The sequence below is a fragment of the Amborella trichopoda genome, chromosome 3 (genome assembly GCF_054954075.1).
Source record: "Amborella trichopoda isolate Santa Cruz 75 chromosome 3, AtrichopodaSantaCruz75HAP2 v2.0, whole genome shotgun sequence".
Classification (NCBI taxonomy): Eukaryota; Viridiplantae; Streptophyta; class Magnoliopsida; order Amborellales; family Amborellaceae; genus Amborella; species Amborella trichopoda.
Genome location: NC_142338.1, coordinates 8,472,501 through 8,498,123, shown reverse-complemented (window position 1 = coordinate 8,498,123; position 25,623 = coordinate 8,472,501). Strand labels below are relative to the sequence as shown.

The window sequence follows — 25,623 nt, the reverse complement described above, 5'->3', positions numbered from 1 at the left end:
TCCGTCATTATGATTTATTAAGGATCATACTCTCAACAAGACTATAAGTTTATTTTATACTCGAAAAGGAAAAGATACCATGCACTTCGGTATTTGGTATGCATATTACATGGTAGAATTTCTAGAACATAAGCTATTATCTGGAATATTAGTATTGGAGGTCTCTAATTAAAGTTGTGAAGAACCGGCTACAATTACCTCTTAAAGGAAGTTAACTGGTATTTTAAAATCTGCTTATTGACCGAATGATGAAGATTTGTTTGCCCTTTTCATTAGAATTAAAGTTGGTTTGCTTTTAACAGAAATATTTACGAAATTATTGATGTTATTGTTAATTCATGGAGTTTAATGTTTAGTTCTAAATTTCCTTGTGGTTTTTTATGCTTGCATACAAGCAAGTGCTTGCTTTCACACTTCAAATATATTCCTACTTAATTGGCACAATGCTAGTCAATAATGCGATAAGAAGTGAAGGTTAAAAAAAAAAAGACCGATTAATAAATCAAGCCACAATAACCAATAAAAAGGAAATTTTTTATTTACTCAGAAGTTGAGATACATAGCAAAAATAAAAAATGTACGCCTGAAAATAGCAGAAACCTGCACTGTAAAAAGAGCCAGAAGCATAAGAAAAAACAACTTAGGCTTCAAATAATAAATCTTAGCAAACCTAAGTTGAAAATAAAACAAAGGGCAGAAGGAACAATCCATATTACGTCCTTTTATTACAATGAAACTAATTTTTTCTCATCATAATATCTAAAGTAAATATTTTTCAATGTTTTGGATAGATACTTTAAATCCCTGTAACAGATCCTATATCAAAGCCCCTAGGCCCGTCTTCAGAAGCTGATGCCGAAGAAGCCGTTTAATGGAAAACCATGGAAAGCGGTAGAGAGCAATAAATGGCCGGTGTTATGGGAGAGCTATACTACGCCTCATCTCCTCAATCATGTTACCTTTCTCATCGTAAAGTATGATTTCTCCATCTCCAGTACTCCTCAAAGACCTGCAACGCCGGCCGAGAAGTATTCTCTTCTTCCAAAGAATCTCTTCATCTTCATCTCTCTTTTCTTCCTTTCTCTTTCTTGAAAAACACAGTTCGGTAAAATTTCTTAAATATATTAGCCCACTAAAATTCGGTTTGCCTTCTTGAGATTTCTTCCTCTTTGTTGGAATGCATCTAAAATATATGCAATTGGGTTTGCCTTCTTGAGAGTTATTCATCTTTTGTGGAATGCATCTAAAATTTATGTGCCCACTGAATCAAATAATTTATAAGAAGCACGAAGAGAACAGCTCAAAGAAGAAGATAAACTCCAATTTATATTATTCGAAAATATGAACTGCAAATCCCCTATTTATAATACCTGGTAATAAGGAGCTTGTATTCTAAAAACTAAGAATTCTACTTCTAATAGGAAGCAGAACTAGAAACTGTACGCTTTATCTGTGAACTAAAACTCTATATTTATAATACGGGATAATAAGAACTTATATTCTAGAAACGAAGAATTCTACTTCTAATAGGAACAGAACTAGAAATTTTACGCATTGTAAAATCTTTTGATTTGTAATTTAAGTGGATTTGCATCTTTCATTTATAATTTATTTAATCGTAGGGGTTGAAATGAAAAGTCATGACTTAATTTTTTGCAATTTATTTACTTATTTATATTTAAATTTAAGGGATTTGGTAATAGATAAGGTTTGTTTGCACGTAAAAAGATAAAATTAAGTTATCAAATTATTTTTTTGGATTACAAAATTTAACCATTTAAAAAGTATTTTCTAGGGATAAGTGATTAGTAGGATATCTCCTTATATCTTCATAAATAATATTTACATGCATATCGGATTAAGATTAAATTATTATTTTAAATAATAAAATATGGCTATGTAGCTTCTTATTTTTTTGAATTTTCTACCTCTGAATTTTATACTAAGGGATTTGAAAAATATTCTCTCCGGATAAAGTAGTAATTTTTGTTCAACAGAAATCTTGATTTTCATTTTTTTTAATATTATTATAAATTTTATGTGTCGTAAATCTTGTAAGTTTGGATTTTACTTTTGGTTGTGTTTTCTATAAGGTTGCAATCTTAAACAATCCAATTAAGGCGCACCTCCAAATTTTATCATATAATTTAGGTGAAAAAGAATGCTTAGGATTATCTCAAAATCTATTTTCATATCTAATTATAAAACTTTAAACTTCAAAAATGGTTCAAATCAAGTCGATCTATAAACATAAAAAATTCTTGAAAACGGACGGTTTAGATAATGTTTTGCAAAATGCACTATTTCTAATACTCAAATATTTTATTTTATTTTTCATATTCATGCATCTCAAGGTCGAGATGATCAATTAGAGGGTTTTCCAATATTAAAACAACATTTCCCATAGATTTTTGAGGTGCATCTATAATTCTACATTTTAAGGTTGCAATCTTATATAAACTTTTTCTTTTACTTTTTATATATTATATTGTCCCGAATTTATTACATGATATATTGTTCTTGGTGTGTTTATCTTTTTGTGATTTAACTTTGTCTTTCTTGAGATCTAACTTCAAGTTTGGTTAGAGATGTCGAATTTGTTATGCCAAATATTTCATACTCCTGCGGTTGTATATTGTCCATTTACTCCCTAAAGCAAAATATCCACCAGAAAAATCTTTTGGATCCCAAAATTTGGGGAAATAATCTCTAACCTGAGATGGACATCAAAGAAAGGGAAAAAAAACATTTAACTCACTTTCTATATGCTAAAAAAATGTGATCCCAAGATTGAGGAATCATCTGATTTGTGGAGGGAAAGATCTATGTGGTTAAGAACTCAAAATTTAGATTATTTTTCTCTTTGAAAATATGATCTAACAACTCTTGGACTGTTCCCATATTTTCAAATAAAAAATAAAAAAAAAACTATTTCGCCCAAAAGAGTTATTGTACATTATGCTCCCCTGCAAGCTGTACTTGTTATGATATTGCGAGGCCCTGCGTTAATACTGCTTTAAACTCCTCCTAAGTTTTAACAAAGGAATACGCATCTTTCGGTTCAGTGTTCGACTAAAATTGCTTTGGACAATGTTTTGATAGGGCGGCAGTCCTGTCTAAATAAGTAAGGCTTCACCTCAAAACTAAAAAAAAATTATAGTTTTGGTATTCGAAAACATTCAATAATCATCCCGGCTTTGACCATCATGGTTGTTAACAAAAAAAAAAAAAAAAGAGACTGGGTTTCAACTTTTTAAAAAGAATATATATCATAATACACAATTTAGACCGTTCATTTTACCCTAAAAATCAGTGTTCACATATCAATAAGATCAATACATTTTTTTTAACTTCAAGTTTTATATTCATTGTTAGAAATTAATTTAAGGGTCATCACATAGATTTCTAATACCCAAAGTCCTTTCCAGATAAGGATTCGGGGTGAGGCTCTACTTTGTTCTCATAAAGCCTAAGCCTCATAGGAATTGCATTTATTCATTTTTTCATCTAAAATAATTACCAATTTGAAAAAAACATATAAATAAACCATTTACTTTTAGTATAAGAATATTATAATTACTCTTGTCCATCATATTCGAGTAATTATAAGTGTCTCGTTTACTAAACTCAAAATTTAAAATAATTTTTTTTGGCAAATTCCAAGCCATCCGATTTGACACCTAATAGACATCCGATTATTTAAGGAGTTATCTCCTATTTGGAGTATGTTATCTCAACCATATTTGCCCTGAAGAGAGGATAAGGACAAAAATTGTTTGCACAACCTATACATACAAAATGAATAGGGCAAAGTAGAAAATAGACGTTCTATAAGTAGTCTAAATAATTATGAAAATTCTATCTTTTTAGGAATAGGCGCACTTGTGAGGGTATCTTTGTGGTCATTTTTTAAGGGAAAAATTTATATGGGGTTGTAACGTTAAAATATAGAATTAAATATGCATCTCAAAAATCCATCCGAAAAGGTAGTTTTAACGTTGAAAAACCTTCTAATTGATCATCTTGACATTACGATATACGAATATGGAAAAAAAAAAGAGATTTTGAGTATTAAAAATAGTGCATCTTGCAACACATTATCTATACCATCCATTTTTCAAGATTTTCATATGTTTATATATCTACTTGATTTTAACCATATTTAAAGTTTAATTTTTTATACTTAGATATGAAAATAGATTTTGAGATAATCATTATAAATTGTTTCACGAAAATTAGATGTTAAGATAAAATTTGGAGATACGCCTTGGATCGTTTAAGGTTGCAACCATATAGAATCCGCACCCTTTAAATTGTTCCCCTAAAGATATTTATTACTAGCGGGATTATCGTTGCAAAATTGTAAACTGTCCATTTTTTTCATGAACACAATAAAGACTGTTGAAATATTATTTTTAAAATCACATTATCAGTTTCCAATATCATTCTAAGATTTTTTTTTTTTTTTTTTGAGATAATGGGTTTTTCAAATCTCATAGGAATTTCAGATAATTTCAACTTTCCATTCCCAGTGAGGCATTCCTAAATATTTCTAAAAACGAGGAAAAAAAAAAAAAATCCTTCCTCAAAATTAATTCGAGTTTATCCATACTTATCTATTACTGGGCAAAAGAAGTTTACAACCCTAAATACACTCTTTAACTCTCTATCTCAATAAGCTCTATATATAAACAACACAAGCAATGTTTCCCCTCCTACATATCTCTTGCCTCCTCCCTTCTCTCTATTTCTTTATAGAAACTCTCTCCCTCTCTCTATTCTTCTTCCGTTGTCTCTCTAGGAATTCATTCTCTCTCTAAAACTGCCCGGAAGATGGCAGGGCCGGTATTCACATCGGACTCGAGTCCTAAGATTGACGGCGATGCGAAGGTTACATTCTACGTGGTAATGTGCGCCATCATTTCAGCTACCGGTGGCCTCATGTTTGGCTACGACATTGGAATCTCAGGCATTCTTCACTTTCTCTTTCCTCTGTTCATCTTCTGTTTGTTTAGAGAGGGAAATAATGAATTTATCCTCGGCTTTATTTAGAGAGAGAGAAAGAATTCATGTTGTGTTATGGTGAATGCAGGCGGGGTGACGGCCATGGATGACTTTCTGGAGAAGTTCTTTCCGGCGGTGTATGCTCGGAAGTTGAGAACCCATGAGAACAACTACTGCAAATTCAACAGCCAAAGGCTCCAAGCCTTCACTTCCTCTCTCTATTTAGCGGCGATGGTTGCCACATTTTTGGCCGCTTGGGTTTGCAAGAAATATGGGCGGAGGCCGACGATGAGAGCGGCGTCTCTCTTCTTCTTGGGTGGAGTTGCGCTCACTGCTGGTGCCGTTAACCTCCCCATGTTGATCATCGGAAGGATCCTCCTCGGCCTTGGGGTCGGCTTTGCTAATCAGGTTCCCTGCAACTCTCTCCCTCTTAATTCTCCTCTATTTAATTATAACTTATGCTTTTTTTACAGGTTTTTTGTTTTGGCCATTACAACCTATTCTTACAAGTTCCTTTTAAATTATTCTGTAGCTTTGTTTTAAATTAAGATAGAGTTTATTTGAGGTTGACACTTTAAATTATAGAATCAAGGTGCACCTCAATAATCCATTATAAAATCCCTGTTTTGATGTTGGAACCATCGAATTGTTCGAATTATATGGATATGGGAAAATAAATAAATAAATAAATTAAAGTCCGAAAATTATTATATCTTACAACATATTATCTGGACCGTCCATTTTCAAGATTTTTATCCGCGTATTGACCTGTTTGATTTGAATTATTTGTTGGTCTTTAAAATTTAAAATATTCTTTTTATATGTAATTTTACCGTCATACTGTTATAATTCAGTTGGACGAAATTGGAAAGAGCAGCTGTCTTCGTTTTAAAACTCGAAATAGCAATTTTTATTTTTCTAATTTTAGCATGTTATCGAATTTGAATTGGATGAAATTAGAAAGAGCAGTTGAGCCAGTGAGATAGCTCCTTGTTGTTTAAAGAATCATGGAAAAATACCCCACCTCGCTCCTTATTTTTCATACTATAGGTTCGTTTGTGTGAAATTGTTTTCTCAAGTATATTTTCATATAAAAAAATTCTCTCATAGGTTAAGGTTGGAGAATATTTTTACATCAATTAGCCACTAATTGGTGAGAAAAGATGCGCCACCAATAGGTATGAAAACCTTTTCATATAAAAATATTTTTTAGAAAACAATTTCATGCGAACCAAACTTTGTATAAAACACAGTGTGCAAGAACTCCAGTCGGGCTCGAGCCCTGCTCGAGTCGAGTAATTCGTGTGATTTCAAGTGGACTAGCTTGAGTCGGATGGAAGCCCCAAAAGAGTTTAAAATTTTGAAAAAAATTACAAATAATTTGTTAAAAATAAAAAGTTGTGTAAAAAAAAATGTATAAAGAACCATTCAAACTATATATATAAAGGTGAACGTGGATAAAAAATGATACATCGCTCGATACATCCTAGAAAAATTCAAAAAGAGAAAAATAGAAAAATAGAGCATATAATAAGAAAGACTCACAAATCATCTTTGAAAGCATCCAAATTACATATAAGCATATTTATAAAGGGTGCATAGAACCGAGGGTCTAAACAATCAAAGTAAAGTGCACCTTCAAATAGTGTCAAGAAATGTGGTTTCAATACTAGAAATATTTGTGACAGCCTTAAAAATATTTTCATCTTTAATTAAAAAATTTAAAGCTTCAAAAATAGTGTAGATCAACAGATCCATGAAAATCTTGAAAAGTGACGGTCAAAAAATATGCTATAAAATATACTATTTCCAAAAATTGAAATCCATTTTTTTTCTCGTGTCCGTGCATCGTGATGTCCAGATCATCAATTTGAAGATATTTGGGAATCAAAACAACGTCTTCTAGTAAAAATTTTGAGATAAGCTCTAATTTGATTGTTTAGAGCCTAGGCTCTATATAAACTTTTCTCAAAATTATTTTTATAGCTGTTAATTATCTTATATGTGTCCAAAGTTGTATCAAAGAGTTTGGCTGGCTGAGTAAGATATTGAGTCAAGTAACTGGACGGAGTTTTAAAACACTAAACATGCACTAACTCTCCTCCAACATCTCAACAGGCAGTTCCCCTGTTTCTATCAGAGATCGCACCATCAAAGTGGAGAGGAAGTCTAAACATCCTTTTCCAACTCTTAATCACAGTTGGGATCTCGATTGCCAACCTTGTTAATTACTGGGCTTCTTCCTTACACCCATGGGGTTGGAGGCTCTCTCTTGGCCTTGCTGGTGTACCTGCGGCCTTGCTATGCTTCGGCTCATTGCTCATTGTGGAGACACCAACAAGCTTGATAGAAAGAGGGAAGAGTGAGAAGGGGAAGGCCACTCTTGAGAGAATTAGAGGGACTAAGAATGTCGAACCCGAATTCCAGCAGCTTGTTAAGGCATGTGAGACTGCGAGTGAAGTTAAGCACCCCTACCACAGGCTTATGAGGCGTGACGGTCATCCACGTCTGTTTATCTCTATCATCCTGCAGGTACCACCTATCTCTGCCTCTCTTTCTCGGTACTCAAACAGCTTCTGATGGTTTGATGGGGTTTATTTTTCAGGTGTTTCAGCAGTTGACAGGGATCAATGCCATCATGTTCTATGCCCCCGTGCTCTTCCAGACCATGGGCTTCAAGAATGACGCCTCACTCTTGTCTGCTGTGATCACAGGTTTAGTTAATGTCATCGCCACCTTCGTCAGCATTGCCATTGTTGACAGGGTTGGAAGGAAGGCTTTGCTCCTCCAAGCTGCAGTCCAGATGTTCATTTGCCAGGTACATTTGGATTCTAGACATTTGATTTGAATGATATATTTTGTTTAAAGTTCTTCGTAGTAACTACTCGAATTCAAGGTTATTAGTAGATATATTTTGCTTACAATTTGAAGTTCTTCATAGTAACTACTCGAATTCAAGGTCATTAGTAGGAGTAAAACCGTGTAGCATCGCACATTGGGCCTTGCTTGAGCACAAAGAACCTCTACCCCTGAAACTAGCCCCACTTCTCTGTTGAAGCAAAAACAAATAATAACTTTCAGACATGACCAAAAGTTGGGAGAAGAAGCTAAAATAAAATGATTCTTTCTGAAAGGGAAGTTCAACTTCCATAATTCACCCAAATTGCAGACCATCTATTCATGCCAAGAAAGCTAAAACACGCTCGACTTTGATAACGTCACAATATGAAGTTTCCACACTTTTTCAATACAATCACCTAATTCCACCTTCACTTAATTGAGACTAACATTGCAGAAATTTAAAAGACCATTCTACCAAAAGACGATCCATCTCTCTCTCTCTGCAAGCAATATGTAGTTCATTGCTTGTAATGTGATTTTGCAGGGTGCCATTGGGATCATTCTATTAAAGGATCTCCACTTAACAAACTCCCTAAACCCCACTGTTGCAATTGTGGTGGTGATACTGGTGTGCTGCTATGTTGCTTCCTTTGCGTGGTCATGGGGACCGCTAGGGTGGCTCATCCCTAGTGAGATCTTCCCTCTAGAGACAAGATCAGCTGGCTTTTCCTTTGCTGTTTGCTCCAACATGCTTTTCACATTCCTCATTGCACAAGCCTTTCTATCTATGATGTGCCACTTAAAAGCCGGCATCTTCTTCTTCTTTGCTGGGTGGATTCTAATAATGGGGACTTTTGTAGTCTTTTTCTTGCCGGAGACTAAGGGTGTTCCTATCGATCAGATGACAGAGAGGGTGTGGAAGAAGCATTGGCTTTGGGCCAGGTTCATGGCAGAGGAGACTAACAGAGTTTGAAGCCACTAAATCAAGTTCATGGGAGTTCAAAGCCACAAAGTATACTAAGAAGGCAATGTCTTTGTAATTTTTCCTTCTTTTTTCTATGTAAAGTTGCCGTATGATTTCTTCAATATATGGATTCTCATAATGGGGACCTTTGTGGGTGTTCCTATATATCAGATTACAGAGGGTTGAAAGAAGCATTGGCTATAAGCCATGTTCATGGCAGCAGAGTCTAGAAAAGTTTGAAGCCCGTAAATCAATTTCATGGCAGGGATGTCTAGCAGAGCTCAAAGCCACTAAATATAATAAGAATGATTTTTTTTTTCCTTTTTTTTGCTTTTAATTTGGGTAGTTTCTCCAAGTGAAGTTTTTTTATGATACATATTTTTTTTTCCCTTCTTTATCAAAGCGCTGTGAATAAGAATTGATCTGTTGTGTGACTGAAATTATGTTATCCCTTGACATGGCGCTTGCGGATAGTGGTTTTTCTATGGGTCGGGTCTAGCTGGACCCAACCTATACCCGACCAGTTGCCACCCCTACTAGAAACCAACCCCAAAAAAAGAATAAATTTGAAAATAGTCTGTGACTGAGAAAGTAATGTCATGATTTCTCATGAAAACTCTTGAAAATAAATTTGAAAATTCTTGCATGAAAACTTTATAATCCAAAATTCTTTTTCCACCCCTAATTGTAAACTTTAAAGTTCTAGAAATCGTTCACATCAAGTTAATCGATATAAACACTTGGAAATTTTGAAAAAGACCGGTACAGATAATGTATTACAAGATTCATTATTTTTAAAATTTAAAATCTTTTTCTTTTTATAGGTGCATATATCTCAAGGTTGAGATGATCAACTAGAGAATTTTTCTTTCCTAGAGTGGCTTCAAAACTCTCTTGATTTCCAAAAACCCATGTTTTTTGGATGCAAGCCCATTTTCCTTCCTAGAGTGGATGCAACACTTGATTTTTTTCCAAAAACCCGTGTTTTTTGGCTGCAAGCCCATTTACCTAAGGAAATGACTTCTTTATTTACTTTTTTTCCTATTTCCCGTGTTTTTTGGCTGCAAGCCCATTTACCTAAGGAAATGACTTCTTTATTTACTTGATTTCCTATTTCCCGTGTTTTTTGGATGCAAGCCAATTTACCTAAGGAAACAACTGAAAAACTCTCTTGATTTCCTATTTCCCGTGTTTTTTGGCTGCAAGCCCATTTTCCTTCCTAGAGGGGATGTAAAAGATGACCTGATCATGTTTTCCCGTGTTTTTTGGATGCATTTTCCTATTTTCCGTGTTTTTTGGACGCAAGCCAATGAAATTAATATCAGATAGTATCTGCGAAAGCCAACTATATAGAAAACCTGCGAAAGCAACTATGTTCTTATTCTTATTTACTTCTTTACTTCTTTCTTTTTGAACGTTTTACCGCTTTCTTTCAGTGATGTTTGCCTAGCGAGTGAAGCTAGGGCTTTCTCCGTCTTTGACAGGTGTAATCTCTTCACGAGCGGATAGGTAAGTGTAAGTACTGCTTACTTCTATATAACTTGACAAATATCTTTCTTTAAAGTAAGAGTAAATAGTTGAAGTTCAGAAAGTCAGGAGAAAATAAAGCTAGGATTGTTGGAAAGCAAGGGTAGTTGGTAGCAAGGTCAGTCAATCAGGCATTCCACCTCACCCAATAGGCCTACCGCTTGAGAGTATAGCTGTTTTCGTTCGGTTTATAAAATCACTAATTGCTTGTTGGTTTTTTCTATTCACGTCTTATCTTCCAGTTCTCCGCTTAGAAATTACTGAAACGGAGGAGTTGAAGCTTCTTCCTGTGCTTCAGTAGTGAAGTGAGGAAAGTCACAGAAAAAGCAGTCAAGTGAAGAAATGAAGTACTTTCTATTAGTAATTATGTAAGGAGAAAATATCTATCAAAGGACTTCGGCGAGACAATAGCCAGTCCTGACACGAACGTCTAGGCGAGTTAATACAGATCATCAAGCTCAAGGCAAGGGAAGTCTCATGAAAGCTATGTTTACGATCTAGGTACCTCAGGCGAGGGATTCGTGAGAACTTTGCTTTAAGATAGCTAGGCTTATAACAAGGGGTAAGGACTTCAGTTCGGATGAAGTAGTCTTTCTTTCAATCATCTATTTCTTTTGGCTATTCCTCTTCTTTCGTGTCAAAGAATCAAGGGGAGGACAGAAGGCTTGGGGTGATGGGTTTGAAGACAGGTTAGGACCAACGAGTCAAAACTACCATCTTTAGCTGGTCAAGCATCAGACGAGTCTTAAGCTTGTAAGGCAGGTAGGACAAGCAAGTTTCATACATATAAATATTATTAACCTTTGGCTTTTGGTCAGTTGACAGTCTCGTGCTGCTTAGGTGGATAGTCTTATGAATATGAAAAAGGTGACATAAAGTCGGGATAGGCAGCTTTTTATTCCCATGCTAGTTGTGGCAGAGGGATCAGGATTCGAGAGATCGGAATCCGTAGTTTCGGGTGAAACGGGAAAAGTGGCTTACGATTCGTGAGAAGGACCCTCTCAAGACGCTGCTCAAGAGACTGGCTATCTCTCTCTTTATACGCAATTTCTTCTATTCAATATGTTTGCTTAGTCCCCATTCCTGGTAGTCTAGCTCAGTCTGTCCCTTGTCTGTCCATTATTCCTTTAGTTTGTCATCTGTATGTCTATTTGTCTTTAGTAAGAAAGCCTGTTAAAGTCATCTGATGAGTAAGGTACTAGGGGTCAATTCAATGCTCTTCGGAAGCTTTCGAGAGTCTCGCTCGATCGAGGTACGCAAGTCTGTAGCTAGACTAAGGAATGGACACAGTCCGATGAAGCTTTCGAGTAAGCTCAAAAGGAAAGAAAAGCGAAAGAACCAAGCGAAGCTTTTTTCCTAGTGTTTCACCTTGGTATTACCTATTCAGTGTCCTCAAGGAAAGCCCGGAGTCTGTAGCGTAGGGATGCGAGAGTTGCGACAGAACAGAACAAATGAGCGATTGCAAGAGATACTGATTCCTTCCCAAGCAGGAAGATAGGAAATATTGAAAGAAAGATCGATTAGATATCTCTTTTAACGAATTGTCTGATTGCGACAGCTTATCGAGAAAAAAGACCAAGAAAATTCCGCTTAAAGAGGGCTTAAGTTTAAGGAAAAGAGACCATAGAAAAGAAGTCCTGAACTCTAGAACGAAGGGGATAGATTGAATACTGAAATCGTGTTTCACTACTGAAAGACTGAAATTGCTAAACTCATACTTCAATCGTACTGCAACTGCAACAAGAAAGATTCCAGATGAGCGTCATAAAGACTATACAAGAGAAATGGAAAATGAACGAAATTTCTTCCAGGCTGACTCCCGCCTCGCCTATCTCTCAGAAAAAAGTATCAGAAAAGTGACGACTATTCGTCCTCCTTAACTGCAGGAATGCTGACCTCTGCCCCTATCTGCCGGTTTATGACCTCTAGTATTTCTTGCGCATATTCTACTTATTTCCTTACTACTTTAATAACGATAGTGGAATTCCGTCCTTATCCTCTCTCTTTAAGCATTTTATGGCATGTTAATTAAGCCTAGTACCTTGTGACCTTATTCGATCTATTTCAGAGGCATGAAGCTTAAGGAAAAGCGGCCATTTTGACTCTCCCATCAGTCAGACAGATGCGATCGTTAGAGATTCAAGATTCCCGGTTGGTTTTTTTTATATCAATTCAAGCGATTGAAAGAGGAAAGACCGATTGATAGAGGTTGGACGGATGACCGTGTTACCAGATGAGCTGCTTTGCTAGACTTGTCTAAAGTGGAATTCACTCCCTAGCCTAACTAGCCTAAAAAGAGATCCCTTTTTATCGATCAGGTATATCAGGTATATATAGTACTATATAGTACGAGATTTGAGCTAGCAGGACGAAAAGAAGACCTCTGGCCTGGAAGGGATTGCTAAAATCTTTTCTTAGGATGGTTTTTTTGATGCGGACTCTTTCATTCTATATGAGTCTAAATAGTCCTTATGCCAAGAAACTAGATTGAAAAGGCAAGAAATGAAATCGAAGAATTGTATGCCCACCGCGCCCTCTCTTTCAATTGAGCTGATCGCCTCACTTCGCTAGTTAGAATTGTGCTCTTCCTGAGCTGATTGCGTGCGCCTAGAGCTGTGTTGACGGAGCTACTTCTTCTTGCTGTATGCCCGGTGCCCACCAAAGCACAGACTCTACTCACCCACTACTGGACTATTCTACGGGCTGGTGAAACTATTCCACTACAGATTGATGGACTTACTAATTGGCTGACTGATTCAAGGAGTTAAGACTGACGGTTCGGTGATCGAGCGAAGATAGACGACAACTGTAAGCTCTATTGTGCTCGCTTGTTTAGGGTAAGGGGCTACTCATTCCCATTACAGTCAATCAGTCATCCCAAGAAAAGTCCTATACATAGCTAAACACCGGGAAAAAAAAATACGCGAAGGATTGAAACTCTATTTATGTAATTCTTTCAATCTAGAATATATTGCTCTAGCCTAGCTAGAGGAACAGAAAGACAAGGAGACATGATAACGAGGATCGCCGACGGAACGAAATCGAATGTCATCAAGCAATTCAAGGATTCCAGTTTCACAATGTGAAGAGCTTGGAGAATGAAAAAAGGGTTGCTGATACATATGATAGGCTTTTTTTTCTTTTTTGAAAGGGCTGGTCGTTAAGGTGTCTACAGCTTTCTCGGTAAGGAAGGGTGGGCTTGGTAGGTCTCATTAGCTCTTTCTTAACTAGGCGATAAGAGAAAATAGATAGGCAAACAGGGCCTTGAAAGGGGTCAAGATGGGAGGTTTTTTTCTTTTCAATCAAACTTTGCTTTGGGATTTTAGTAAGAATAAGAAGTCAACCCGTGCACGCATAACATAACATAGACCGTATACACGTGCGAGATAAAGAGTCGTAGGCGTATGTACCTGTGTGAGATAAGAAGGCTAGGCACCTCGTTTGCTTAATCACATGTCTGAACCTATTGACTTGCTAGGGGGCTTTCACCCTAAGGAAGAGTCTCCTCCGGACCTAATCTAGACGAACAAGAAAAACTGAATAGAAGTCAACTTGAAAAGCCTCGGATTAGACTTGAGAGAGCATAGTTCATCCTGTAAATCCCCTTTTCTTCTTCCTGAATAAAGGTGCAAAGACGATGATTCTCCTTTTAGGATAAGAGTTCTCACTCTTTCTGGAATCGATGGGTTTGATTCCCTTAGGTAGGGGCTGTATTAGCGCATCTCTTCATTGAGGTAGTAGTTGCGACAGTGCATTCCTCTTGGGTAGTCGAGAGCTTGTAAGCCATGTTGGTTTGTTTCTGAGAAGCCGATTATATGTTCTATCAAAAAAACAACAAAAACAGATTCATCTTCGATCAGCAGTCTTGACAACCCCGAGAGTGGGATGGTTTTTTCGCCAGTTGATACTGGGTGGTAGCGTCCATGTTTGTCCAAGAGTAGGGACAACGGCAAAGGAACGGAATAGTCAAGACGGGTATGCATGGGAGTTGTGTTCAGAGTTGGAACTCCCTTTGGGCATCATATCCGAACCATTGTCATCGGTATGGATCTTCTCAAGTTGCAACAACTTCATCTCCAGTATATCTCTTACCCAGTGATTAAAAACATCAACATGTTTAGATTTCAAGTGGAATGTAGAATTCTTACTGAGATGAATAGCACTCTGACTATCGCAGTAGAGAACGAACTTCTCCTGCTTCTGACCCAGTTCTTGCAGGTTTTTGTAATTTCTCATCCATAAGACTTCTTTGCAACCTTCAGTAATTGCAATATACTCGGCTTCAGTGGTAGACAAAGCAACACATTTTTGTAATCTTGATTGCCATGAACCCCCTGCAAAAGTAATCAAATACCCCGATGTGGACTTCCTAGAGTCGATGTCACCAGCCATGTCTGCATCTGTATATCCATTCAACACAGGTTTTCCATCACCAAAACATAGACAAGCTCTAGAAGTACCTCTTGACCTCCCCGGGAAAGCTTTTTAGTCAAGTTCCAGCTTACACGACTAGCCGAAAAGAAGGATTTTTCTCCTATATTTTTCTCCTAATTTTTCTCCTCTCGGAAAGCCCAGCCCGAAAGACTGACTGCGGCTACTAGCTCAAGTGCTGGTGAAACTCGGCAGAGGGGCTCTCCGAGCCCTTATAAGCCAAGGTCCAGGTCCAAGAGAAGAAAGCCTTCATTCTATTACGGGCCAGCTCAATATAGATAACATATCCATCGCAATTAAATAATATATATAAATCTGCGAAAGCCAACTAAATTCATGCTTTCAAAACAAGACATTTATAAAAAGTACTTCTTTACTTTCTTTTTGAACGTAAAGCCCTAAATACTATATTATTTCCGCCAATTGCCCTTTATTATTTTGCATATAGTTATAGTAAGTACTTCTTTACTTTCTTTTTGAAAGTTCAGTTTCTTGACTTTCTTGACTAGCCTCCGGCAAGCAAAGTCAGTCTCCTTGCGGCAAGGCAAGCAGCTTTAAAGGCTTATCCTTGCCTTCGAGTTACTTGCCTGCTAAAGAGTTACTTGCCTGCTAAAGGCTTACTTGCTTACCTTGCCCTACGGGCAGGCAAGTCAACTTCCCTTGTAAACTCCCCGCAGGCAAGGAGAGAAACTAACCTTTAGCAGGCAAGGAAACTTCCCTCCCTCACTTAACGCATACGGAGCGAAGGTGAGCATGCGAGCCAAGCGGAGAGACGGAGGGAAGGCAAGCATGCTGCTTCGCCTCCTACGTTAAGTTAAGGGAGTGAAAGCAGTTTGAGAAGTGAAAGGAGGGAGTTAAGTGAGTATACTAAAAGAAAAGGCTTCGCTTCGATGCTGAGCTCATGGCTCGCTCAGTGCTTTGCTTACTCACTTCGCTTCCTCCTTCTTTCTGGCGACTAGCTTCTACCAAGGAGGCATTCTGGTATAGGAAGCTTGGCGGCAGCTTCGAGCTTTAGAATGTAGCTTGCTTACCGCCACTAAGTGGCTAAGCCTGTTGTAGTTGGAGAGTGTACCGGCAGTTTGAGTCGCGAAAGGCCTATATTAGACCATTCTATAATTTTCATTAGGCACCCCCCCTGAAAAAAGTGAAAGGCTTCGACTCCTTTTTCGTAGTCCGGCTCTTTTGGGGAGAATTTGTGATATGGATCAATCGAGGCTCCTAGCCTGTAATTCTTGAGGATGATTCAAAGAAGCAAGAGTTCCATAAGCAAGTGCATGAGACTCTTTGACTTTCAAGCTCCGAAGAAGAGGTAAGCAGCATAAGCAGCAAAGAGAGAGCGCGCTAGCGCTATTATTTCTTCGCTCCTTAATAGCAGCGGCTTTCTTGCTGGGATTACTTTGAAAGGTATAGCGCTTGGATTGGTTGGTAAATAGTGGCCTGTATTCTTTGATTTTATGGCTGCTCTTTCTGCCGAGGGTAATAATGGAGAACGAGCCAACAAGAAAGAAGACTCCTGATCGAACGAACGAACTAAACAGAAGGAAGAAAGCAGCGAGCTGACTAAAGAAAGTGTAGCGAGGTACCTTCGTAAGAAGCCGTAGTTTTGACACCGTACCGTAGGAACTAGCAAAGACGAGATCGTTACTAAAACATAGTACGAGATCATGACTAGAGCTTAGCGTTAGCGTAACAAGCATGTGTGCCTGTAGGGACTAGCAAGAGATTGTTACTAGCGCGCCTCTTATCGATCTTTGCCTAAGTTGCCTATGGCGGCGTCTCGTATCGTCCATTTTATAGATATAGAACTCTTTTATAAGAAGAGCTACAACTAACCCCACATTTATGAGCAAGGCACTGAAGACGTGGCGTGATCCTTCCCGTCCGTCCCGCAAGGGAGCCGTTCAATCTTATCGAACGAGCTTTGCCCCAGCGAGAGAAGTGCGTAAGCACGGAGCGAGAGAAGTGCTACAGCACGGAACGAGAGAAGTGCTACAGCACGGAACGAGAGAAGTGCGTAAGCACGGAGCGAGCCTAAATGCGAGCCTAAATGCTAGCCAAAGAGCGAGAGAAGTGCGTAAGCACGGAACGAGAGAAGTGCGTAAGCACGGAACGAGAGAAGTGCTACAGCACGGAACGAGAGAAGTGCTACAGCACGGAACGAGAGAAGTGCGTAAGCACGGAACGAGAGAAGTGCGTAAGCACGGAGCGAGCCTAAATGCGAGCCTAAATGCGAGCGAGCCTAAATGCGAGCCTAAATGCGAGCCTTTGAGCGAGCCTTTGAGTAAATGCGAGTGAAGTATACTATTATACGTAACGAGGCATTAAAGCAACGGCTTTCTTGCTGGGTAAAAGAAAAAAGAAAGTTTTCCTTACTAACCTGTTAGTTAAAAGAAGAAAAAATACGGGCAAAATATTCTCTAGCGTAAGCAAGACGAGAAAGCAAGCTGGCAAGGCAGGCAAGGCTTGCTGGCTGGCAGCTAAAAGAAAGATCACACTTACTTACTCTTCCTTTTTCCTCCAAACGCCGAGTTACCAATCCATTATGTTATGCCGCGGAAACTTCCAACTAGGAATAAAAAACTGATTGGAGCAGTTGGATCTCTACGGAACGAATCATGAAAAGGATCCTTACTTCCCTTCCCATATATACATATACTACAAAAAAATCGGGATATTGATACAATTCATCTCATTCCTCTTTCTTTTCTTTTTCTTTCTTTATATTACTACAAATTCAGTAGGTTTAGATTCGTTTATAGTTGAGTTCAGTTTTAGTTTAGGTTCATGTTAATTCTGTAAAATAAGGAGTCTTTATGTCAAAAAAAATACCGAGGACCTCGTTTCAAAAAAAGACGCTGGGGGCTTTACCGGGACTAACTAGTAAAAGACCTAGATCTGGAAGTGATCTTAGAAACCAATCCCGTTCTGGAAAAAGATCTCAATATCGTATTCGTTTAGAAGAAAAACAAAAATTGCGTTTTCATTATGGTCTGACGGAGAGACAATTACTTAGATATGTTCGCCGGAAAAGCCAAAGGGTCAACAGGACAGGTTTTACTGCAACTACTCGAGATGCGTTTGGATAACATTCTTTTTCGATTGGGTATGGCAAAGACCATTCCTGGAGCCAGACAATTAGTGAACCATAGACATATTTGAGTTAATGGTCGTCTAGTAGATATACCAAGTTCTCGCTGCAAACCCGGAGATTTTGTTACTACGAGGGAGAAAGAAAGATCCAGAGCTCTGATTCAAAATCATATGAATTCATCCCCCTGTTGCCAAAACATTTGACTCTTTACTCTTTACTCGTTGCAGTATAAAGGATTAGTAAATCAAATAAGAGATAGTAAATGGATCGGTTTGAAAAGAAATGAATTGTTAGTCGTAGAATATTATTCCCGTCAGACTTCAACCTTTTATTAAGAAATAAGAAAGCTTCGGACAATTTTGCCACTTTCTTTTTTCGATGAAAAAAAAAAAAAAAAGATCTATCTGGGGTCTGATCCAGATTTTTCTCCTATTCACCTATAACATAAGACATAATTGGATCACTCATTCCTTGTCCGCTCTTTCCCTCTGTTTCCATTCTTTTCCGTACCACAGCCAGGCCGCAGTAAAAGTAAGGAATGGAATCTATATCTATAAAGGAAAGGTATTACTTGTTGGAATAATGCTATCGACTGGCATTTGATACATTGCCGTCGGTAACGTTGGTAAATTAGGTTTTGGTACGGAAAGAGAGGGATTCGAACCCTCGGTAAACAAAAGCCTACATAGCAGTTCCAATGCTACGCCTTGAACCACTCGGCCATCTCTCCTACGAAATCTTATGATTATGGCCCAGGAACCAAGTGAATTGCGAGTCACTCTTGCAGTACAAGTCCGACCAATCTATTATTATTAGTCTAATTCTAATATAAAAATTCTACTAAAGTTATTATCAAATAAAAATTTTCGTCAAGGCGGGATAAAAAACCTTTTTTTCCGGTTTTCAAAAAAAATTATCGAGCTATCAGAGAAAATTCTTTAGATTCTTCAACTTCGATGAAATTGAAATAAAAATAAGAAAAGAAAAAAGAGAGTATGATATCTAATTTGATTGAATGAAATTTGAATATTGTTCAATTACTCAAAGTAAGAAATTCCGCGCCTGACCAATCTGAGTCGAAGATTTCCTATCTATCCTTGTTCAAAAGAACCCATTTGAGTGAAAGGTCCACCTTTTTTGTTTTGTTTTCTTTGAAAATTTGTTTGTTTTTATGTCATGTCATTTCGTACTGTACAATTCCTTTGTTTGTGGGATCAGTTTCCCCGAGGGGAAATGAGAAGAATTATAAAGTAAAGTGGATTGCTAAATATGCCTAGATCTCGGAGAAATGGCAATTTTATCGATAAGACCTCTTCAATTGTAGCCAATATCTTATTACGAATCATTCCGACGACTTCAGGAGAAAAAGAGGCATTTACCTATTACAGAGATGGTGCGATTTGATTCTTTTTTTACTTACCACTCCCATCCTTACGAGAAATTCCGGATGGAAAGAACAAATTTTTGAAAGAAACCCACGCTTGGTGAAGGTGAAGTTCGTAGATAGAACAATACCTTCTGTCGTGTATCCACGATTGATGCAGCCTCAGATGCTTCAATTGTTGATTCTAGTATTGAGCGAAAGGTTACACCTATAGGTTCTCTATTGCGGGTCAATCCTACTGTACTAGTACCAATAGGCGGCATAGGGGAAGAAGCACTACACCTATAAATCAAAAACATAAAAACTTTGTTACCCTTTCTTTGATTTGCTCTATTGGGATTGGGACTAACAAGAATGGTTGGGACAACAAACATCCATCTCGTTCGTACTTTGGATACCCGTATAACCATCGAAGATCGTTGAAGTGTCTAATTCCTGGGCGTTGAGGACAAAGAAATTGTTGGGGGAAGCTACCATTTTTATCTAGGACCAAGACGCTTGGTATTAAGACATTCATAAAGGGCCTCTTGCAGGAAGGCTGGCTAGAGATTTCTTGTAAAAACACCAGCCCCTGTCAGTTTATAACATAATGAGAATATTTGAATCTTTTTTGATTCCATAGATTCTTCCTCTTATTACTATGCACAGAAGGGGAGGAGCCGTATGAGATGGAAATCTCACGTACGGTTCTGGAACGGAGATCCTTTGAATGGAATGAACGTTTTTTTGTCAGCTCAATCTGAAGGAAATTCTGCGTAAGCTTGACAGAATTATTATGAAGCTACGCGACCAGAAATTGATCCCTATGATCGAAGTTATATACTCTATAATATAGGACTTATCCACACAAGCAACGGAGAACATACGAAGGCTTTGGAATATTCTTTTCGGGCACTAGAACGAAATCCATTCTTACCACAAGCAAAAAAGAATATGGCCGTGATCTGTCATTACGTGCGACTATCTCTACTATAGAATAGAAAGAGAATAGAATAAGAATAAGAAAGAATAAGAAAAAGAATAATAATAAAAAAGGTAAAGAAGGAAAGAAAGAGAAAATCCGCTAGTAAATACTAGAAGGAGAAACAAACAAAAGAAAACAAAAAAGGCCTTCTACATATACATCGTGCAAAGGAACGGTTTTTATCAGCTGTAGCAAAGAAAGAGCACACAGCCAAGATAGGAGCCGGGATATGAATAAATGGATATGGCCTATATACTGATTTCTATGGATAAAAGATCTAATTGATAGAGGAAGCACCGTAAAGATCAATGATTGAGGTTTTGGGCCCATACAATAAGACCTGCTTACTTATGTCAAGATATAAGATATAAAGTTAGGAATCAACTTATGTAATAGAGTTGATCCACGGCAGGTGCTGAGCAGCGGTGTAGCATCAGATCCCAAAGATAGTAAGTCCTTTATTATCGAGAAAGGTCTTTTTAAAAGATTCTATAATTTGTTTCTATACGAACGAAAATGAGATAGTTACCTTTCATAAAATTCTAACGATAGGGGGAGATGGAGATATCTATGCTTCAGCTTCATTCTTCTGAAGGTGGGAGAAGAGAGAAAACTGATTATTTGATTTATGGAAATTTGAGTTTGAAAATCATGTAATTAACCTCTTCTGGTTATTTGGTTAATTCCGGAAAATGGGATGGATTTACGAGAAATCTCATTCAGTTAGATACAGTAGATTAAGACGGAACGCCAAAAGAGTTGACTGCTGAGCCGTATGAGGTAGGAAACTCTCAAGTACGGTTCTAAGGGAAGGAATTGATCCACCTATCCCGACCGGGGAGAACAGGCCATTCGACAGGGAGATTCTGAAATCGCAGAGACTTGGTCCGATCAAGCAGCTGAGTATTGGAAACAAGCTATAGCGCTTACTCCAGGTAATTCTATTGAAGCACAGAATTGGTTGAAGATCACGAGGCGCTTCGAATAAGAACACTCTCTTTTTGAATTGATTTTCATTGTTTGTTGGATCCATCAAATCGATCCTTACCGATTTTTAATAGTTAGCCGCAACCTGCTATTAAGGAGCGAAGAAATAATAGCGCTAGCGCGCTCACTTTTTAGAAGCCGGATCCCCATTTACCGGCCGGAAAAAGAATAGTTAGCCGCAACCATAAGCAGCAAAGGTAGAGCGCGCGGCGCGCTATTATTTCTTCGCTCCTTAATAGCAGCGGCTTATTATCTTTCCGGCCGGTAAAAAAGGTAAAATTGGCTTTCGCGCGCCTCGCGCTCGGCCGTTGCTGCTTACCACGCTGCTTATCCTTTGCTGCTTATCTTTATGCTGCTTATAATGAATTAAGGAATTGAATTATATCCCTTCTATTGAATTATATCCCTTCTAAGATCGTTCCATTTTGTATGGTACCTCATAGGGCTATAAACAAAATCTTACTTGAGACTTTCTACGCTAATAAAGTGAATAAAAGAGACCTTCGAATGTATTAAAGGGATATCGGGATGTCTCTTATTAATATAATGACTAATGAATGATCCTGTAATTTGGAATAGAGTAATATGTTCCATGTAATATATGAGATAGATCTATCTAGGCACTCATACATAAAGATATGAAGAAATTAGGTTGGACCAAAAAAAAAACAGTTTTGTGTCATGCTGGGAATAGATTTGATTCAATTAGAATGGTCCGTTGAGCACCTAATAGATATGTCATAATAGATCCGAACACTTGCCCCGGATTGACTTCCATATAATAATTGCTCTAGTGAATAACTAAGAATAACTAAGGAAAATAGATAGATGAGAGATAGGAAAGAAAAGACAAAACCATACTATCTCTCTTTGGTTCACTAATTACTTGACTCTTGGCGGGTCTCTTCGTATGTGTTGTCCGGAAAGAGGAGGACTCAATGATTATTCGTTCGCCAGAATCCTAAGTGAAGATTATGGTGGATAGGGATCCCATAAAAACTTATTTCGAGGAACAGACCCGGCCATTTCTCAAGGACAATAGCTAAAGGCCCCAATACTACCACTTGGATCTGGAACCTACATGCTGATGCTCACGATTTCGATAGCCATACCAGTGATTTGGAGGAAATCTCTCGAAAAGTGTTTAGTGCTCATTTCGGTCAACTATCCATCATCTTTCTTTGGTTGAGTGGTATGTACTTCCATGGTGCCCGTTTTTCCAATTATGAAGCATGGTTGAGCGATCCTACTCACATCGCACCCAGTGCCAGTGTATAAAAGACATTTGACAGTTCTGAGGAGAGCTTATGGACTCTAAATGAGGATTCCGGTGGCTTTTGCCACTTATGATCAGTGTTCACAAGAAATAGACGGTTCCATGTCTTACAATGTTCAAGCAGCATTCTTGTCGGAAGGATTCTTTAGGAGGCCCGGACACCTACCGAACATCCCTGAAGGATGGAACAACATGATGAAGAAGGCAGCGAAGGTATGGAGGAAAATAAGGGAAGAGAACAAGGAGTTGGAGGCAAGGAAGTAGGAGACATTAAGAAGAGGAGACAACCCACCCGCTCTTGGACTGATGACTATGCGCGTCGCGTGCTCGATCTAGCAATCTTGGACAATTGTTTTGATGAACTGTCAAATAAAAAAGAAAGAAGAGAAAGAAACGAACTGGGAGTTGGCGCCGGTTGCTTGCTTACCAAGCCATCCTGGCAACTCCAGTTCTATTTATTGAAAATCTGGACTTCTTATTATAAAAACTACAAACTATCGAAATGAAAGACGATCGATTATCTGTAAGATACCACCTATATTATTAAGGCGAGCACTCTAGTCTAGTATAGTATGGTGGGTATGGCATAGAACAATCAAAGTCAGTTTTTATCTCACCCTGTTATGTTTTGCATAATATCCCTTGCCTCATGCATAGGACGACGAATCCAATGCACGGGACATGCCCTCCGCCCCGATAGAAACATCTACTTTAGATTTCTATTTCTTTCTATATAAACAAGATCTAGACCCTATCTTTATCTCTATCCACGGAGATACCTATATGGTATGGATGGAAAGAGTCTATGAACTAGACTATCCTCTATCCGGCGACTCCGCCGATCATTTCTTCTTTGTTTTGGCCACGTCCGTTTCTGCTCCGAAGAGGAAGGTTTGGATCTTTCAATCTTATGTCGTGAGGGATGTGACCTATGTCAGGTCCATAAGATACCACAGCTTTTGGTGTTCTATGATTAACCTCCGAATAATGAGTAGGTAGTTCGATCCTTTTGATTCTTCTCTTCCTAGTAAACCGATGGGGGGATCCGGAGCAATAGGTCGAATTACTATATAAATTACCGTTATTAACAATAGGACTTCTTGTTCGAGTAGGAATCTCTCGGTTTTTCTCCTTCCTTCTCTTCGATAGGAATAGGGATTTGAAATGATACGAATTCCTCTTCATTCTGTTGTGCTCAGCGAAGGAACTGCCTAAGCATACTCCAAAAGGATTTGTTCTTTCTAAGTCTTCTTCTTGCATAGAAGAACGCAACTGTTGCAAAAACCGGGATTTTAGTAGGAGGCGGCACCCCCTCTTAGTTTTGAGTAGGCGGAACCATTCTGTTTTTGTTCTTCTCCACATTCTTACCGGGTGATCCAGGAATTTGCCTATCATTTTTTCAACTGATATTTCGATATAGAAAGATCTCCTTCTTTCTTCCCCCCTGGTTCTCGCGTAATTTTCTTTCAAAGATATTAGATCACCGTGGGACACTTTCAAACGAGTAATGCTTACCATTCCATTATTCACACAAAGCCTTCGATGACTTATCGGCTGCCTTGCTTGAGGAAGAGTTTCACGAAAATGGAGACGAACCGGAATAACGTCCGATCTTGTTTCTGGATTGAGTGGAAAAGGGATATATGAAGTTCGTTCTGTTCCTCTGTGCATCTCTGTGATGGGTAAATCCCCATGAAAAAGGGACAACTTTCGTGTAGTTTGTAATTTGATGTAACTGTTAAGATTTTTTCTCGGAGAAATCTTTCTCTTAATAGATCTCTTCTTGTTCCTCAATCTTCGGAGAATGCGGCGTTGTATTATTGTAAGTTCTCTGTTCCGAACATTTCCTGGAAGTGGACGACAAGTTTGAAATCTTAATGCAGGCATGTTGAATAAGTCTTTTTCGCCACATCGCGTATAACGGGAATCGAACCCCCTCTGCTGCTGGCGGGTGGTTCCTACTTCGATCCATACCCGCCGGGTCTAATGAATAGAGAATCACTCTCCCTAAGCAGTGTTCTCTTCCTATCACTTCACTTCGTTCGACTGATCTCTTCGGACCTCACTGGGCCGGGCGAAGGGGAAGGAAGGGGTGGGTGGTCCGGGAACAGCAATGGGAGAGGGCTCGTTGCCCCCCCTCTCCCTCTTCCCCACGCCTATTTCGGTCTTCCCCCGGCCCCGGAGAGATGCGGAACTCTTTGGAAGAAAAAGACGAATAGATAGGGCCGTGATACATTTTTGAATATTGTCAAAAGGTAAATAGACTCTTTTCATCCCTCACTTTCCTCCCGCCTGAGGACCTATGTGAATGTTTTGGAATGGGGGTGTTCGCCTTTTGTAACAAGTAGACCCACGATACGGACTAATAGATGTTCCTACTCTTACCCCATCAAGTAAGATCTATTCATAGAAAGTCAGTCCCCGGCTTCTCACTTTTCATGAATTTGTCTCCCCCTCTGCTTATTAGAGTTTGATCCAGTTAGGCCTTTTACTCTGCTTGCTTCTGACTCCCTATGAGCCGTTTTACGACCTGACTCTTTCGGATTCGGAGGGTCGGCGGGACATGGGAGCCTCAGCTCATGCATCGGTTTACCGAAATCACTCCCGCTATCCCACTTCCTTCTATTCAAAAGGCGAGCAAGCAGCCCTTAAACCAAAAGGCCCTCAGAGGGCTGTTCGCCTTTATACATAAGAAGCCCTAAAATAGCCCATTTTGCTTAACTTGACTTTCAAAGTAGCCGGGGTTGACAATGGAAAAGGCAGATGGGCCGCGGAGTAATGGGAACGAGGAAAAGTCGTTATTTTAGAGTTTGGAACAGAGATGCGAACGGTGGAAAGGGCCCGCCTCCACTCCCCTTTATCCTCCAACCCACTTATAGAGAGGCCTATACCTAGCCTAGAGCTGGGGTGGGGGGCCTCGAAAGAGATCAAGCAGGAGTCTCAGTCAGAATCACTCTACTGTACTGTGCCGCCGCTGTTATAAAGAACTCTCCTCCATTCATTGCAAAAAAAAAGGTGGCTTGCTTTCTTTCAAGCCACACTGGAGATAAGGGAGGGAGGTCTCGGCCTCTCTTAAGGCGCTAGGGTTGGTTGACTTTGACCGCCGCTGCGGTAGCCAAAGAATCCTATGCAATCCTAGAGCATTCTATATATA

The 25,623-nt window shown here is 38.7% G+C and overlaps 1 protein-coding gene, 1 long non-coding RNA gene and 1 other non-coding gene across 3 annotated transcripts; 1 reads left to right on the top strand and 2 right to left on the bottom strand.

Annotated features, from left to right (window-relative positions):
• Nucleotides 1–4,685: 4,685 nt before the first annotated feature.
• LOC18427918 (sugar transport protein 8) lies at nt 4,686–9,244 on the top strand. Its single transcript, XM_088863224.1, has 5 exons — nt 4,686–4,969; nt 5,093–5,412; nt 7,123–7,536; nt 7,610–7,822; nt 8,390–9,244. Exons 1-5 carry the CDS (start codon nt 4,834–4,836, stop codon nt 8,816–8,818), a joined length of 1,512 nt encoding a protein of 503 aa, XP_088719350.1. The 5' UTR covers nt 4,686–4,833; the 3' UTR covers nt 8,819–9,244.
• A 7,451-nt stretch (nt 9,245–16,695) lies between these two features.
• Nucleotides 16,696–17,065, bottom strand: LOC148782716 (uncharacterized). The gene is made up of 2 exons (XR_016052962.1): nt 16,979–17,065; nt 16,696–16,810 (listed from the first exon to the last, which is right to left on the bottom strand). It is a non-coding gene; the product is annotated as an uncharacterized LOC148782716 (long non-coding RNA).
• Nucleotides 17,066–18,501: 1,436 nt separating this feature from the next.
• On the bottom strand, nt 18,502–18,588 carry TRNAS-GGA (transfer RNA serine (anticodon GGA)). The gene has a single exon. It is a non-coding gene; the product is annotated as a tRNA-Ser (tRNA).
• Nucleotides 18,589–25,623: the final 7,035 nt, after the last annotated feature.